The sequence below is a fragment of the Falco rusticolus genome, chromosome 8, assembly GCF_015220075.1.
Source record: "Falco rusticolus isolate bFalRus1 chromosome 8, bFalRus1.pri, whole genome shotgun sequence".
In the NCBI taxonomy this organism is placed as follows: domain Eukaryota; kingdom Metazoa; phylum Chordata; class Aves; order Falconiformes; family Falconidae; genus Falco; species Falco rusticolus.
This window is the reverse complement of record NC_051194.1, coordinates 43,423,580-43,442,609: the sequence shown is the minus strand read 5'-3', so window position 1 is coordinate 43,442,609 and position 19,030 is coordinate 43,423,580. Positions and strand designations below refer to the sequence as shown.

Here is a 19,030-nt window from a genome sequence, read left to right as displayed (position 1 = left end):
AGTAAGCAGATATTATGCAGTACAATGTTTCATGTCATATGGATCTCCTTTTCTGGCATGTTGCTGCTTAAATAGGGCAGCTTCAGCAGTTTTAAGAAAGTTTTGTTACTACTGTTTTCACTTAGGGCAGTGCAAATTTCTTTGAAAATCTATGACAATCAATTAAGTAAATGAGAAAATAGAATGCTTGTAATTAAGATAATCAAGCTACATGAAATCCATCCTACTAGTGCTAATATCTCTATATCTCCAAGCTGTGTGTTAATTAAACACGATGTAAGTGTTGCAATTAGACTTGGGCTGCTATGGTGAAAATGAGAGACAAATGGAAATGTTTGGAGGGGTTTTTACTGTATGTGAAACTCTTAGTTGTTTTAAAGCATCTTGTTACGATTTGTAAGGTTACTGCATTGCTGCAGACACTCCCGGGATGCCTGAGGACTCTGTCGCAGGCTTCAGCTGCTTCTGAAACAGGTGACCCAAAGAAAATACACTTTGGTTGCAAAAGCTACGTATCTTCTCAGGAGCGCGTGTTATTTTCCTCTCAATTTCATGAATGAACTTGCATTACTGAGCTCTGAAACCAGTGGTCAAAGAGGTTAGGTATTTCATTCTACATAGGAAATGGCAAAGGGGAGAATGGGAAGAGGGGAATTATGCTGACTAGTTCTTACAATAGAAGGGACTCTGTCCTGCTTTTTTGTCCTTCCGTGTTTTTATTTTGATGTGAAGACCCTAAGGTTGCCCAGGCCTTCCTACCAGACAAACAGCATCTTGATATTGGGAGGCAAACACTACATGAGACTAACTGGATAATCTGGGTGTGTCCAGACTGTGCTGCTTCATTTATTTCCTGATGCTTTCAGGGGGCCTGGGGAAGAAAAAGTAGCCTTTTCTGTCAGGGTCAGTGTGTGGCTCTAATGGGCCAGGGGAGGTCCCCTTCCCTCTGTATGAGCACCATCCTGGCGGTCACACAGCAGCTTCAATGTGAGTTTATTGTGGTTTTATGAGATGTGGGTTTTGCGACATCCGTGCTTTCTCTTTTTCTACTGTGTGTACCTTTTGATGGCCACAAACATAAGCATTAAGGTACCATGGAGGCAGCGGAAGGATCGTGTTGCAGGGCCAAAAAAGTCAAACCGATTTGCCACCTTAGAACTGCCAGACTTTGGTCTCGTTAGCTGGGGGTACCAAAGCAGCTGAATAGGGCAAAGCAGACGATGAACCCACCTGCTAGTTTGCCAGATACTGCCATGGCTCTTTTAAGTCTTTGGTGTCACATCAGCTAGAACACTTGATCAGTGTGGACACCAGCAGCTTGATGAAGTTGTTGCACAAATAATGAATAAAAGTAATTTTTTGTTTTTTCCAATTATTTTTTTAAATCTGCTTTTTCAGCTCAATATTCTTCGTTATAACAAAAAGCCTATTCACTGGTATTGTGTTTTCAGATAATACCATTTACATTTCTAGAAAGAAGTGAAGAAGAAAACTTACAGGACACTTTCAATTTTTGACTTGATTTTGTTCTTAATTTTTTTATTATTTGACATAGATACAAAAAAATAGTATCTTGATTAGCAGCTTTGCCGGCAATCCCACAAAACTGTAAATAATACTTTAATCTAAAAGAATGCACTCCTACAGACACTATAGATAAAACAATATATACAATTTAGACAAATAAATACATAAGTACAGCCAGTCATATATAATGATACACCTAAATTTCGGTTACTGTTGACAAGCTTTTCTAGTTAATTACACTCTTCATTTACAAATTGCCATCTACATTATAAAGACCAAAAAAAGAAGTCTCAATAAAGAATTGAAATTGAAACTTAATATTAGGAAAGATGGAAAATGAACCTTGAGACTTCTGTTTAAATACTCTCACAGTTTTAGAAAAAAAATGCTTTTGTGAGAAACACCTCCTAAAGAGAGTTGTTTCCCGCCTAGCTTCTTTGCTGAATGTGCTTTGTTCACGTTTTGGAATAAAAATGTGATTATAGTCACAGTTTTGAAGTGACTAGAAGCCAGCATGTTTTAACCAAGTTGTCGTTTGTCCCATGCCCAGTGAAGCAAAATGAACTTAAGTAACATAAGTATTTCTTTTGATTAAAGGAAGCCTAATGCGAACACTTGTTTGTTAGCAGTACCCCATGTGGCACAAATACTACTGAGTGGAAGGGACAGTAAGCTGTTCCTGTGAATAGATGTATTGCTCCCTTTCTAGCTCCAGGTTGCAATACTGCAATTTCTGAGCAGAGAGAAAGTAATAAATCTGTTGTGTAAGTGTAACAAGCTAGTGAAGTCTAGCATCAGAAAACTAATAGAAGTAGAAAATTAGGCTTTTGTTGTGTTCTTTTAAATTCACTTGACAATAAAAGAAAAAAAAATGTTGTACATTCGAAAGTTAGGGCACACATGCTTAAGGCTCTTGAAACACTGGACAAATATAATGTCTAACTCAGCTCCATGCATAACAGAATACTACGTAGCAAGCAGACTCTACACATATATACAGCTGAATACAGAAGAAAATGCTTTAGAAATATGTACATCAGTTTCAAGATGAACATTTACATGTCTGTCGAAGATCTATCTATTTATAAAAGGTAGGAAATACATTTTTCAGATACTATTTTCAAGGTGTACCTTCCAATCATTAATGCAGTCTGCTTGTACTGGGAGAATTCAAGGTTACCATGCTACTCAAGCCCTGAGTATCTGGATTGGGAGCCCTGCTGCCCTCTTGGTTACTAGCCAAAGGCCACAGAAGCATCAGCAGAAGTAGTAAGGCCACCAAATCCATTCGGTTGTGGATTCAGAAACGCCAAATTACCACACAGTGCAGAGGGATAGCAGAAATGACTGCAGCCTGTGGGTTGAAATTATTACAGAGTGTGTTCCCGGTAGGATCGCACCCATGCTGTCTGATTTACCCAAGGGCTGAGGATGAATTCCACCCTTGTTTCCCTTCCTAAAAAAAGCATATTCTGGAGCTTGGGTAGGAAAGCTGACCTTCACCCAATCAGCGTGTGCATGTGTGTTATATTCATCAATGCAATTAGTTGGACCTTGTTTAGCTGGAGTTCTGAGTTTGACAGGAAGCAAAGGCAACTTTAACAAGGATTAGGCCAACAAGGAAAGGATAATTCTTAATTATGCTGCAAGAGTATAAAATCACCGATTTTCATTTTTGAAGGGTGCACAAGCTCCTGTTGATGAGCAGTAACTCCTGGGCTGTCTGTTGTGTAGCTTCACCTTTAGATCTGAAGTAGATTTGAGACAACTACTGCTTGTGGCTTGAAGGCCATGTATACTTTACCTTACTTAGTAGTTCCTTTCAAAACGGTAGTGCTGCATCTGTGAATAAGGCTAACAATTTGTCATGAAACTGCAGACCTTTTTGGGGTAGCATCTTCATTCCCCCGTTGCTGTTGTAAAGTGCTATGTACACCTATGGCAAAATCAAGTCAGCGTTTTCCTTTAAATCCTTATTCAGTTAATTTCTGACAACTTTATAGACATCCTGAATAATGTACAGACTTAACAGTTTTTCATGTTACACGTAACACCAGCTGAAATGAATAAGACTTTTGTGTGTGCTGTGGACAGTGTGAGTAATCTACAGCTAATAATATATTTGGTGAGTCTTGTATCTTTGTAACTTGCCTATGAATTCTTCATTCCAAGTTATTTGCTGAGCAATGTGATATTTTAGCTCTTTGTTAGAAGGCGGTGCTGAATAGTGATGGCTTGAATTATTGAAGAATTTCCCAGGAAATAATTTTCATGACATTTCATAACATTCATATTCAAAACACATAAGCACATTATGAAACAAATAAAATATTGTGTATTTGATTTCTGTCGCATGCTCTGGGGATCTCTTGAGCAGGAGCTCAGTGACTATTGACTCTGATGAGTAACTTGGGAGCTGCAGATTTGTAACAAAGGCTTGAATTTGTTTTTCTTTAAAAGGTGATTCTTAAAAGCCCTCTATTTGCTGTGAAAGTTGCATGTAACTGTTATGTACTCTGTTGCCTAATGAACAGAAAATTGATTGCATTCTTTTATTGGACAAAATTCTACTTTTCTACACCATTACAAATTTAGTAAAATCTCATTCATGTATGTATTGTAGCAAGAAGTAAAGCTTACCCTTAAAAAGCTGCTTTTGTGTTACTCTTTTTAGGTAAATAGTGCACTGACTGATGCTGAAGAAATATTCTGCTTATTAACACTTTTATCATTCAATATAATTATATTTTGCTATGCAAGACACTTAATGAAGAGTTCCACTGACACTCATGAGAAACATTGCACTTGCTTTGAAATTAAAAGATAGTCATACTTTTCTCATGTATTTTAAAGATAGATTTTCATACAACTCCCCTATCTTATTTCTCTTAGAGATTTGACTTCATTTAAGAATTGTGTTAGATCTTTCAGGGGTTATTTTAGGCAGTGGAAAGAAATGTGGGGTATCTTCTAAAATAATTTAATGGTATACCATTTGGTGGATAAAAATATACTTCAGTGTGTGGGTTTGATTCTAAGGCCTATGAGACTTTGATGTTCTTACCTGTCTAAATTCTACTATTATACCATCAGTAAGCTGTTTGGGAATTGCACACGTTGTACTATAAAATATACATGTCAAGATAAGAGTATAAGGTCAGTGCAAATATATACTGCTCAATTTATTAACAAAGCTCTAAATAGAGGTGGTTGTAGGGTGTCAAAAAAGGAATAAACATGTGTTTGTAATTCTTCATTTCTTCGGGCCTGAGTCTTATCTCAGACTGGGGCATGAACTGTTAAGCAGCTCATAGTAGTTTATTACTGTCCTTTTACTTACAAATGCAGGAGCTGGTATGTTGATAAGAGGATAACACACAAAATCTGAGAGTTGAGTCTAGATCCTTTTGGTTGGTGTAATGTCCTTACGAAAAGACCTTGAAGTCTGTAAACCAGTAGTCAAAATGAGAATGAAAAATCAGTCATTAAAAAAATCCTCTCACAGTTGATATCCCACAGTTTAAACTGTAAATCAGCAGATCACTTTGTCAAAAAATAACCAGACTAAACCAAGATTTAAAAAAAGGTATTTACATTTGTAAAAATCTTAACATCTAAGATGTTTCTTGCTGGACATGTCATTCCAAATTCTGTGCATTTCTTCTGGTGTTATCTGGTGCACTGTGATCACCCTGCGGTACCTACACAAACTGTAAGCCATTTTCCAGTGGTTGAAGCCACTGTTTTGGAAGGGGTGAATGCCCAGCTTCCGAAGACAGAGTCCAACGTACACGTCTTCAAGATGAAGAAGTCTGGTATGAAGGGAGGTTTTGTAAATCAGTTCTGCTACATCAGCTGAAAAAATGTAGCCAGTGCCTGAACAGAAGGGTGGGTAATTGCTGTCAGGATACAAATCTCTCGGCATGTACCACTTACTGCGAACATCTCTTATTGGTCCTCCGTTTATAACATATCCAGTGAAGTACCTTCTCCTTGGCTTGGTGTTAGGTTTGAGCAGCTTATAAATAAGATTATCCATATTTACAAAAATATCACTGTCTGTCTTCATAACGTACTTTGCTTTTGAACAAAACGTTGCTACCCACCTCATCCCCATCAACGTTTTCAGAGTGAGGTTATGATAAGAGTCAATAAAATCCTCCACAATAATGTCGTGAAAAATTTGGCTTTCTTGCTCTACCATCTGATTTAACACAGGATCTGCATTTTTTCCGAGAAGAAATAACGTGGCGATTTTAATTCCTTTAAAGTTGTTTTCATCTCCCCATGTTTCTCGAATGGCTTGCCTTGCATCGAACTCTTTGTGAGTTGTGCTGATAAGAATGACCAAGAAAGGGACGCTCTTCTCACATTTGTTTGGTTCATTGATAAGAAAGTCAAAGGAATGTGGATTTATAGGTCGAGTTCTTATGTTGCCAAAGGAAACGTTTTTTCTGGCTATGGATATGCTACTGAGCTGTCTGTGGCCAGTGTAGGAAGAAGTAGGACGAGTTATACTTAAGTACCAAAGAGCGCTTGCCCAACAAACTACTGTCAAAAGGTATAAGCATGAGACCTTTGAAGCCATTGTTCCTCTAGCTCTTCTATTCCATGTGATGAATAAATAGCCTTCGTACCATGAATGCACCTATGTCCCAGAGAGGCAGCATATTATTGAGACTTGAAAGTTCGATATAGAAAAGTAATTCTGTAATCATTCATGGATCTCAAATAGGACCTATTAACCCTGATGATACTTAGCTTTTCTTCTTTTACTAGCAGCGGCTTCCATTTCTTGGAATTTTCTGTTATTTCTGAAAAATATGAAGACAAATTTTCCATTGCTAAAAGCCTAGGGCAAAAAACCCGAGCTCAAATATGACTGGCCATTAATGAGCTAAGTGTCTTAATGCATTTCTTGGATATCCTTTTTTTTTCTCATGAGGTACCACAATGTAGGATAGTCTACTAGAATATAGCAGTATAACTGAATGCTTTTATGATTGATAATTTCTCAAAGATGATAATATATTACAAAAGTTAAGAGTGGATAGCATGTTGACTATTTAGGTAATCTTAAAGGTCTATGACAATAATTTTCTGATTTCTAGCATTTTCTTGCTTCTTACCATTTTTTTTCTGGATAACCTCTTAAAATATGGCATGGAATATTTTAAAATTATTAAAAGAATGAAAAAATATACTTTTATCTTAGGATTATTAACATCAGTGGCACCTATGCATATGAATACTTAGAGATCTCATTTGGTCTAAACTTTGTTAATGTCCGTCCTGCTAATGAGCATGCTTTGGTGGAAAATAGACAGAATGGAACTGATTGGAAAAGGTACAGGAGAGAGATACATATGGGGTCTTACCCATGTAAAGATCAGCGTCCGAGTAGACTCCATAAAAGTCTAGAAATAAATTAACACAGTTTGGTTATTCTTGTTGGCTTCCTTCTCCTCGCCCCCCAAAACAGTCTTTACTTTTAATGAGCAAACATCATTTGTATACCATGTAAAATAAATCACAATGGCAGCCTATTAACAGTGTCACTTCCCTGGCTGGCCTGCAGAGTACTTGCCTAGCTGGCCAGGGTTCCTGCGTTGGCAGCCCTTTGCTGCTGCACCAGTCCTGCCTCCAGCACCGGGGAGCTTTGAGGTTTCCCTGGATCCAGGGAATGTGACAGCCCTGAAGCTTCCTTTGCTCTTACGCGTTTCCTGGGAACCAGTTCTGTTTATCATCATTTCATGGAAACGAGACAAGCTGCGTTAAGCCTGCCAGATCAGTGCTGACTCCTCCAAGGCGTACCAGAGTGCCTATAGGCTCCACATGCCTGGGTTTTACCATTGCATTACTTCAGAGCTAAAGGATAGTAGCAGCATGCAACAGATGAGCTTTACACGAGTCTTTGAGATATTTAATATTTACTTTGGATAGAACAAAGCATATATGGATTCAGAGAAAAAGACAGAAGCCCTGTCTTAGAAATGTTCTTTCTGTTTCCACACTGTTTTGACACATTGCTTGGATTACATCAAAATGCTTTTTGAGGAGCCCGTGCCTCCCCCGTGCTGGATATGTATGGTCCCTTTTTCCTTTCTCCAAAAGCAGACGAGAGTGTGGCCCTGTGGCAGGGTCTCCTGCCAGGTGATCTATTGCTTTAGGTTTGTGCAGACAGAGCCCCCCTTCATGCAGGTTATCAGAGTTAAAGGACTGTTACCCTCTCTCGCTGTTTCACACTGAAGTGAAAAAAAAACCACCAACAACAACCCAGCAGAAAAACAATCTGAACATTTGCTTAAATATGTACAGAGTATAACCTTTTTAGAGATTCTTATAGTTACCGCTGTCCTGCCAGTCTTCGTTACGTGCACTTTTATTTAATGAGAAGAACCTGCATACCCCTCTGCACTTCCACAAAATGGGATAATGTGAATTTGTGGCCTGTCTCACAGCTTCAGCAGTTTCAGTCAGTTTTGCCCTGTAACTGGGGCAATTTCATGAGGTAGAGGTTGACTGTGATCTCTTTCCCTCCTTGTCACAGGACTGGGGGTTTGCGATCTTTTCCCATTCAGCAGCAGCAATAAATGTTTGGGTGCAGTATATTTAAGTGAAGTCTGTAATTGCCCTGTAGGGCTGCAGAGCACAATGATCTTGGTGCACGCACGTATATCCTTGTAAATAAATACAGTTATGATAAATATATACGTGTCTGGAGAGGGGATCTGTCCTGCTGTAACAACCCACTGGGGTTACTGGGACACAGTTCTGAGACAGGCAAAACACATCCCTGATCTGGTAGGTTGGTTTTCTTTCTGGCTTCATTGTGAATCTCAGATAACTGCCCCCACTGGAAACTCCATCAGGGAAAAACAGCAAGCGTGAAATGCCATAATGTAAAGAAAACATGACAGTGTAATGTCTAGAAGACTATGTTAATAAAAAAATACAGCAGTCACGGATTGGCATTGTAGACTGAGAGCTATGTAGGTCAGAGTATTTAATGGACTCCAGCATTAAGGTGTCACAAATACCTCTAGTATTTTACATATAATGAATTATTTTAGGAAGCTATATATTGCATTCTCTAAATGTGTATATTCTACAGCTTTTCTTTATTAAAGACAGGTGCATTTGTTACCATGAATACCGTGCAGATTACTGAGGGAAAGGAGAATTCTAACGAGCGCTTCTGACAAACTACATAAAATAGCTTTTCAGTCCAGCGATGTCATGGCTGTGATGTTTGATCCTGTGTGCTCTGAAAGGATTAGAAGCAACAAAAGCCCTACACTATATTGAAAAAAGATTCCAAGCTATTGTAGGGAACTTTTTGCTCAGTTATGAAATCTACAGATAACTATCCAGGATGAATATTACTTATGTTGGCCCTTGGATATCTCTCTCTTGAAATAAGTTTATCTTTTGCTGTTGTGTGTTTAGGTTTGTTTGGTTTGTTGGGGTTTTTTGTTTGTTTGTTTTGTTTTTCTTAAAGAAAACAAGAGATTAGATTGTGTTCTTCAGCTTGGAGTGTTTTACACCATCCCAGTGGTAAATTTTGTGCAAACTGCAGGTGTAGGGGTTAAGAGTGAACTGGCTGTAGTTTTCCTGACACGTGAAAATTTAGATTTACTTATTTTGGGAGAAGATCGAGAGGAAAAAGAATAAGAGAGCTCCCTGTTTTCCTGTGATGGGTTCTGTTATTCCCACTCTGCTACAAGGTGAAAATGTGAAGATTAAAGTTCACATTCCTGCTTTACCTGAGGTTTGTGCTGTATATGAGGAACGTATTCAGAAAAAAATAGCACAAACAAAATTGGCAAATAGTGCAAATACAAAGCAAAATTTTCTGAAGATTCTTGGCCTGCTATTTTGACTGAAATTATTGTCACGTTCAGGACTGATCTCTCTTACTCTCTGTAGGATTGCAGAAGGGGCTAGATAAGTAGCTGTGTCATGTATGCCCTTTCTGGCCATAGGGCAAATGCTCCTACAAATTAATGCTGATAACATTGTTCCTGCACACTAATTCAAATAATGTTTAGCTTGTGCAAGCAAGAGAATACATAGTTTGATTAGGCAGGGAAACATGAACTAAGCAGTGAAATATGTATTTTGTGATGATTAAGCAGTCAAGAATTTCAGAGATTGCGGAGTTCTGTTATTAAGTATGATGCTGATTCATCAAGGACCTAAACAAACTCAGGCTTTCCTAGAGTTACTCCTATGTTAGAGCTATCTTGCAAATTTATTCACAGTATCAAAGCCTGTGACAGCAAACCTTTTCCTTGTCATATGTTGTGACCTGAATCTGACCTCTGCAGCCATCCAATACGCAGAATATCAAGGATGTGAATTACAAGAAATGAAATCAGAGTGTAAAATTAATGTGCTTAAATTAAAGAGTTAAAACTTTTGTGTTAATTACTCACTTGGAAAAGAGAAGCAATAAAGTATGTGAATTAAGGTTACTATTTTCATCTAAATAACAACTGAAAGCACTTCAATGCCTACATGTTATTGTGATTCCTGTAGCAGTTTCCCAGAAGTTCTTCAGAACATTTTTAACCTAGTAAATAGTACATATATCAAAAGCTGCCTTAAATATTAAATTGTATAGCAAAATCATTAATATACTGTATTTCTAACACTGATACTGGATTCAGTACATTATCACTTTAAGTTTTTTCAGTTTGTTTTTGGTTGCCTTTTTTTTTTAAGTTTTGCCATGATGTTCTTGAATTTATTGTTGAAATATGAAGACCCTCTAACAGCAGGGCTGTCACAGGGAGAGCAGAAAGCTTTTATCAGCTTTGGATTTTGTCTGTTGGGATAGGATATGTCACATCTGGGGACACTGGCAAAGGGAAGTGTGGCCTTTGTTCTGTGGGGTGAAAGAAAGCTTTTTAGCAGGGGAGCAGCAATGTTAAGCTCTTGGGATCCTTGTTTTTAAAAATGTTTTAATTCAATCTGTCCTTTTCCCCAACCTGGCTATCATACTGTAAGTAATCAGAGGCGGAAGCTTTGCTAGGGTTGATGATTGTAAAAAGCAAATATTTAGCATTGTGTTTCCATTTTGTGACTCAAAGTTGTGCACTTAATTGTGCTGTTCACAGCTTATGCTGTGTGAGCCAGAGAAGCCACCCAGTTAAAGCACAGAAAGTAGTACTGTGTAACTTCTGTAAGTAATTGACCTGATGGAGACTGTGAGTATTCGCAGCAAACCTTTTACGAGCTGACTGCACATCAAGAATAATCCTCCGGATAATGAACCCATTTGAGAATCTTGCTAACTGCTCATGGGCAATTTTCAGGCAGATGTCAAATGAGTTCAGCAAACATTACTTGCCACCTGCAATATTTTGCCAATATTTTGGAATGCTGCTGTCTCTGCTGAGAGACTGTTGATCTTTTTCTTCCAAGAAAGCCCATCTTATGTAAGTGCAGTTGCGTCAATGTAACTAGATCACAGCGGACGCACATGATGGAAACCACAGCTGGGGAAGCCTGGCATGCTGCCATGGTTGTAATCCATACTGTGTCGCTATCTACTGCTGAGGCATAACGTGGGTGCTGAGAGGAGGCAGTCAGGATGCTGAGCCCCAGGGGTGACCCCAGGTGAGAAGTCAAGGGAGGCTGCACCTGCTCATCCTGACACCCAGAAGCTTGTTAGGCAAAGCACGACTGAGTCAATACTGTGCGTCTCTGCCAAAACATACCTATTCCTTTCCCTGAAAAAAAAAGAGGGAATGCAGCTGCTAAATTATTTGGTAAACATAGCAAATTCTTCTCATTTTCCCTGAAGAGATATTTGTAAGAGTTTTCTGTGATCATGGCTTTCATCTGTGTAGACACCAAGACCCTGAAATGTCTTCACCACTTATAAAGTCCTTAAATTACCTAAGAAAAAGTCTGTGATTATTACTGACTCTTGTTGAGAAGATAATTATCCTGAACATTAAGAACACATCTACAAAGAAATCTGGGGATGCTGTTAAGTTCTTGGTTGTATGTTTTCATAGTAATTTCTTGAGGAAATTCTGGACAGATGGCATAGGTGGTTTAACAGGAGATTGCAAGCTCTGCTCTAGCGACTTCATTTGAAGGTTTCTTAAATATTCCAAATGCTTTTGCTGTGCCTGGGTGTAATGGTCCTGAAACCAAATCAGTGCTGTAAAGGAAGACCTTCCTCTCTAGAATATTGTGGAAAGGGACTGTAATGGATGGAGGAGCCAGAGTCTCAGGCTGAGGGGCAGAAAGTACGAGCATTCATTTCAGGTCGATGTTTTTTAGAAAAATCAGTTCCTCTACTTTGGGAGCGCCCAGCTGTCATATGTTAAAAGAGGCTGGCTTCCCTTCTCTTCCTTCAACAGCAAGGAGGACAAATACTTTCTGAAAATCAGGCTATTTTTTAAGACACACTGTTTGTACATAGAGAATCATTCCTTGTTCACAGAAATACCAATGATAGGCTTTATCCTAGGCAGCAACTGAATGGGAAAGCAAGTGTTTGCACAAGTGATTCTTTCACACTAACTGTTCTCTTTTCATGAATGCTGATTTGCAGATTGTTTATGCTGTATTTCGTCACTGAGTTGAAGAACTGATCTCTGGAAATAGATTTGGGATTTCTAAATTATTTTTCAATTTTTACTACCTGCTCTGAATTTGAACGAAGGGTAAGAATGACTATGCATTAGGGAATTCTATGAAAAGCTTCTAAGTCTTATATAGGGAAAATGCAAGTTTTAGAATTTCCAGTAAATGTGCCCATGCTACCAAAACTTCCCTAACCTTTAAAAAGCTTCTGCGGAGTCTTTTTAAGAGTTAAAATTTAACTCTACATGAAAGTAAATCTGCATATGACTGACTTCTCTGTATGTTCCACTTTATATTTTTTAAATTAATATACCTCTATAAACCCAGGATTTTCTGTTCTTTTTCAAGAAGTGCTGAGACAGCCTATTTAAAACAAACTATTTTCATTGCTTTTTTTCTCTTGCTTAAGAATGAATTGTGCACCTATTTTTTCTCAATGAAATAATTTGCAAGTTAAAAAGTAAACAGTTTCTACGACTAAGCTATGATGTGCAATTTTCAATTGCAGAAGATCAAACAGTTGAAAGAAATATTTAGAAATATTCTGATCAATACAAACATCATATTTACTATGGCTGAGGGGAGTGGGGTAAGTTACTGGTTAGGAAATGTGAACTTGGCATGAAGGGCCCTTCCTTGGCTAGCAGTGTACGGAGGTGGGATCTCAGTGTAGGTTTGAACAGCTTTTCTTTCTGGCTTGGTTTGTACATCAGGAGCTTTGTAGCTATAAATTCCCATCCAAGTTTTGCAGCTCAGGAAGTATTTTCTATGCAGAAAATATTTCTCTGCTTTCTCTGAGCAGAGACTTGATAGCTGCTAGGCTGGCCACGTACCATTCCGTAATTTTTATACACACAGAGCACTCCTCAGGAAGCCAGGTGATGACTGAGGAGTAGCTGCCTTCTGTGTGGTGACTAGGAGTCTGGTCTGCACCAGATGTGGCTACATGGGGCTTCTGTAGCTGCATGTTCTTCCTGGTAAATCTGACCCTGAATAAAACTGGCTTTGGAGAACCCCCTGTGCTGGTGGTGGAGGACAAAGTGGTGATAGATCAAGATTCAAGCTGGTCCAAACTGGACGCAGTGCCTATCTGGGTTTGGATATTTCATAAAAGCAAAACATTCACAGTTGGATTGCTAACCAGAAAAAAAGTATGATTTTGTAAAATCTGGTATTCATAGGAGATTGAAGTGGTTTTTTATCCCATCTGGCATGTCTCAACACTATGTTTTCAGTAACCTTCTTACAGTTTTGGTCATTTTTAAAAACAAGTCTCTTGGTTGTAGTCATTTTCTGTTTGTGACAAACTAGTCTTCTCCAAAGTCTCCAACGGTGGTATCACACAGCTGACTCCATGTGGAAGGAGATGAAAGGACAGACCAGATCCTGAGGACCATCTGTACGATGGATGGGTTTCTAAAATTTTAGCAAACTGACTATGCTTGGTCAGATGTTAATCTATAATGGTATATATCTATATTTCACTCAACTCAAAATAATATTAGAACTTGTGACATGCTAATCAGAAGTTCTGTCTTGTTATATTGCCAACTGCAAGTGATTTACTTGGAGCCTGCGCATACTGCTGTTAATGGGAGTTTTGCTGCTGCCTTTAGTAGCGACATTTTAAGCGTATATCTTTTGCACTAACTGAAGAGGAGAGAAAATAAATGAAGAACAAAAAATGAGAGAGCAGAATAATTTGAGCACAAATATTTTTCTTTTCTTTTTTTTTTTTTTCCTCTTTTAAAGTAGCCCAGGAGATGTCAAGTGTCAGATCTGTGTGTTTTTTCCCATTAATGCTTTTCAGAAGCAATTTTAAAAAACACTTTGTGACTTCAGGTTGTGATAGGTCATTTGTGATTACATCAATCATGTCCTGTTACAGCAGTAATATGTAAGTTGCATCTTGGTATGGTGATAAACTGATGCAAATAACATATTTCTCTCTGGGTTACCACAACCATTGTTTTCCTTAGCCATTGTGTTGTGCTCTGTTGTGAAATCTCACAGCAAGGTTTCTTAGCTCATGTCATCACCAAATTGGTTAAAATATTTTGCAGTTAATGAAAGTTTAGGACAAAAAAAAGAGGCTTTGAGTTCTTAAAAAAAATAATCAAGGGGATAACCTTTAGAACTGCTTTAACAAAATCTTTATTACTCATGAAACAATTTTACATAATTTATTACGAGTCAATAGGTCAAATAACCTTCAAGTAGTAGTATTTGAAATCAAATATACTGCTATTCTTGCCTTAACCTTCTTAAATTTCACTGTTACATTTCCTTGGTATTCACAGCGATGCCTGTGAAATGGTGGTCTGGGTTATGACACCAAGAATAGATGACAGTGGCCTTGATTATATAGATGCCTACCCTAGCGGCACTGCCATTTTCAATTAATCTTTGTCACAAAAAGAGAGTAACAATTATGTGAGGACTGGAACACCTGAAATCACACTTACTTACCCACTGAACAGGATAATGAATCTAATTCCCATAATTCACGTGCTATCAGGGGCATTGCAGGAAAAGTACAAACAATTAAAACTTTTGGATTTACTGGGAAAAGTTTAAATGTAGCTTTGAACCTGGCCGTTAAGGTATCAGTCATGATGCTTGGGTAACTTTGCTTTTAACCTCATCAAAACTGGGGGCACTTCAGGCCGGAAACATTGATTATTGCTATGTATAAATAAATTTTTATAACCTCAGAGCATAGCTCTTATTGATAGTTACTGGAAGGATTCTTCCATATCTCAGGTGTATATGTATGATACCTATATTTATTGTAATTGTTATATATCTTTTACCTGTGAATGATGGAGAGATATTTTTTTTAAAGGCTGAAAAATAGCTAGAATTCACATTATTTTTATTTCTTTCACAGCAATAAGGCTAGAAAATTTTGTAAACATTGAGTTTAGATGATCATATAATAGCATAGCTCCAACATTTTGTGCTTGAGAAAAAACATTAGAGGTTATCAGATGTCCAAGGAAATTGTTGGATGCTGTGACACTGTGGCTACACAGGCATTTTTCTGTTTTTCTTTTCCCTGAAAATATTCCCTGTGTTGAAGAGGTCCCAGAGCCTTGTTCTGTCCATCCAGGAACAGGTTGCAGTTCAATTTTTTTTCATGTTTGCATTACAGTAATTAATGTGAGGCTATGTGGTGAAGCATTTGTCACTGTGAGCTATTTATAAGTCAAGCTTCAGGTTTCCAATTCCCTTTGTGAAGTAGTTGTCATACATTTAAAGCAAGCTGTTGCTTTCAAAATTGCACCTGTCTCTCACAGAACTGTAACATAAAAAAACCTAACCAAACAAATGACTTTTGTCTTCAGCTTGGAAAATATAGCCCATACTTCTGCCAGATGACTTATTCTCAAATACGTGAAAAACATTTCCTAGACATACTTTTTTCTTTCTTTTTTTTTTCTTTTTTCTTTTCTTTTTTTTTTTTTTTTTTTTTGGTGATTGTTTAGTCATGATAGAGATTCCCCAGTTTGCTGGAAGTTTTCTGGGCATGGTTTAACATCACCTTAATTCTGGCAGAGACAAATACGTGCAGCTCTAACACGGGCAGGTGCTGGCTGCCTGCAGCTGGCTACCCTACCCCCCTCCAGCAGGCAGGTATTCTTGGGATGTGCCCCTGGCACCTCTCCAGCTGCAGCACTGAGTGCCTTTCCTAACAAGTTACTCTTCGGAGACGGGATAGCCTTCTTGGAAAAGTGGGATTTGCCTCCTCGTTGCATTAAAAGCTGGAACGACATGTCATTGGCTTGGCTGTTTGAAAATACCTGGAGCGGTGCTTGCCCACCAAGGAGCTGGTGTAACCATCAGCTGGTGTGCATGCTCACAGGCACATCGACCTCAGCGCAGTTTAGTCCAGCTGAGGGCCAGCACTTCTGGCTGTTAGCTATAGTAATTGTCTTTACAATGAAGACAGGAAACATATTTCTTTTCACTTTGTCGTAACTAAATGGTAGATGAGGTTTTGCTCAAAACTGGGGATTGAATGAAACAATCTCAGCTGCAGGAGAGGGCATTTTTTGCAAAGCTATTAACATTTGAGAGCAAGGTAGTGTCAGGCTCGTTCAGCTAGCACATAGCGAGCATTTTACAGACATGACCCCAGACATTTTGTCAGTGTTTAGTTTTCTGAGGCTTGTGGTTTAAATGGACCATTGCACAATGTTAACAGTTACACATTCATAGAACATACATTCAGCACAAGAGGCTGTATCTCTTGTGGCAAGGATTTAAAAATGGGCTCATAGTACCTGGAGTTTTTTTGATTAATCAAATAAAGGAGTGCATGCTGTAATAAATTGGTAAATATATATCCTTGTGAATCCACAGGAGTAAATTTGTCCTCGTTCTTCTACAATATTTCAAAAGTGCAGCAAATTGTGTCCTCAGCTGAGACACGTGTTTGAAAAATACTGTTTGGGATCATAAATGGGTTGCTGCCTCCTTAGCTAGACTGTAAACCCATTCTAGGTTATCAGCTATGCCTACTTGGTCCACCTTCTTTCCCAAAAGAACGTTTCTTTATTCTTCCATTCTATTCCCTTAATGAAAATTGTGAACATTGTCTATTATTCTCAGTGAAAGAAACCTGTGTGTTTCTGGGAAAAGCAGCCAGTTAACAGTTTTTCCATTTGTGCTCAGAGCTGAGTTTAGCTTGAGCCCTATGAGAGTTGTTGTAGGCAAAAATTGAGGAAGTTTTCTCAAACTGTTATTGATGAACAGTTCATGAGAATTTCTCAGTTAATAACTCTTATCTCCCAGCTGGGCAGAATATGGCTGATAATCTTGGGTATCTAATAAAGCTGCAGGGAGAACTGCATTCTGGTAAAGAGTAAATCTGAATTCCTGTTTCAACTCACTTTTATCACTTATGTCATTAGAGATGTCCTTCATGTGTACTTCAAAGTTTTCACAAGGGAGCATAAATTTCCAATCCTGAAGAACTGTTTGAGTAGTCAGGAATACTAACTCTGATTTCTTACATCTTTTGTCTGTGAGCCTTCCTAATTAGGGGTATTTGCAGTGACTGGTAACTAGGAAAATATCTAAGCAAACTTCTTCCTAATGTGTGTGCATGTGTGTTTGTCTTTCTTTCCCTAAACCTAACAGGGCCCATTTCTGTGGGTTCATTATGCTGCCAGCACATTTTGTTTTCTCTTTTTCCTATTGTGACTAGGGAAGCGTAACCACTGCAATTGCTACTCCTCTGAAAAATTGGAAACTCTCCAGTTGGCATCTCCACCTGTAATTGCATTGTCCCTAGTGGGCTGATGTAAGTGTACATGTAGTCTCATTGTCTATATTGAAGGATTTCTCAAAACATAGGCAAAGTAGTTTTATATAAAGCACGGCCTCAAGCATATTCAGAGTTGAGCAACAGGGAAAGCAGCCATCTTCCTCCTCCCAGTTTGACTTTTACTGAGACCACTGTGGCATGGGTAAAGCATGTGATTACAGTGTCACTCCAGAGAAGATTATTCAGCAACTTGTATGCAGTGTTGCTCAGTGCTTTCTGTTGCTCTGGTTTGGTCTGTTGTGCTGTCAGCATCACTGAGGCTGGCTGTTTGCCTTGATTCTGATGTAGCTCAACAGATAAAATTCTCCTTTTATCACCCACTTTTTTTGGGGATGTGTTGGCTTCTGCTTGTATAAGAACATAATGCACTGCTGATAGAAATCAACTTTGTGAAGCAATAAACAGTAAATATGTTCTGTCACTGTGCCCAAGGGGAATCATATCATACCTTAGTTATCCATGTATTCAAGACCAAGCCTTAAGGAGAAAGAGGGTACATGAATATACAGTGTAAAAATACAGATTGCTTCTCTTAGCTCTCCATCTGTGGACCTTCGAGCTCTATAAACACAAGCTCACTAGGCAGCTGTATACCCCAAGGAGGCAGGTAATATGGTAATAAAATCTGCCAAGCAAGTTAAGAGTCCAAATCTTGATACATACCTCAGGGTTGTAAGAAATAAATAGAGCAGTTTCACTGAGAGACATTCTTCTGGGAGACTCTTTTTCTTACAGAAGCAACATAAGATCAAACCCCTCTTTTGATAATTTTCCAAACTTCAGGAGTCCTTAGTCTTTAAATAGAATCAGAAGAGATTGCTATATAAATAACATAAACTCAGACCTTCTCTGGAGGACAGTGTTTGGCTCATAGCATGGCTGGAAACAGCAGGGATTCTCCTGAGCATGTTTAAACTGTGCAGGTCTCCCTCAACATCCTAAACCCCTCTCTCACTTTCAGCAGTCTCCTTTGAATATGACTTTAATTTGAGAGCTCTCTTGAAAGGGAGTGATTTTAAAGCAGTCTGCACTATGTGGTTCCATTTATTTCCTAGCTATTCTGACATCAAAGACATCACGAAGCAAAAATTGTATGAAATACGATAAAGTGGCTGTTGGGTCAGCTGTTGTGGGATCACAGAGGCCACGGAAGGAACACTGTTTTGCTGTGTGACCAAACCTTGATGGAGTAGTCTGTTAGATGACGCAGCCCGCATCTTCTCTGGTGCTTTCTGTCTAGCAAGGAAGAAGGTATGCTCTGACTCACAATCCTCGCTTAGAAAAAGCCAGAAAATTTGAGGGTTGATGCAGATATCAGTAGTGCTTTGTCCTGTTGCTTGGGAGAAAATAATTGCTTTCCTGGCAAAGCAGGATAAGAGCTACTGGAGAGGCAGGGGGTGTCTAGCTGAACCCTGCTGGGTACACAACGGAGGACAGACAATCCTGCCTGGAGTGTGCAGAGTGAAGCCTCTCTATACTATGTGGTTCAGGGTGAGGGGAATATAAACAATCTAAATGCACAAAATTTCAAATTGTTCTCTAAAAGCTTTTCTTGCTACTGATGCA

The 19,030-nt window shown here is 38.6% G+C and overlaps 1 protein-coding gene across 2 annotated transcripts in view; it reads right to left on the bottom strand.

Annotated features, from left to right (window-relative positions):
- Window positions 1-1,525: 1,525 nt before the first annotated feature.
- Window positions 1,526-19,030, bottom strand: part of B3GALT1 (beta-1,3-galactosyltransferase 1) — a 210,964-nt gene continuing 193,459 nt past the window's right edge. For both annotated transcript variants that reach the window (XM_037398682.1, XM_037398684.1), the window contains 2 exons: window positions 6,906-6,944; window positions 1,526-6,341 (listed from right to left, as the gene is read on the bottom strand). In XM_037398682.1, the coding sequence (XP_037254579.1) occupies window positions 5,135-6,115 (981 nt within the window). In that variant the 5' untranslated portion in view covers window positions 6,116-6,341; window positions 6,906-6,944 and the 3' untranslated portion in view covers window positions 1,526-5,134. The remainder of the gene's footprint in view (window positions 6,342-6,905; window positions 6,945-19,030) is intronic.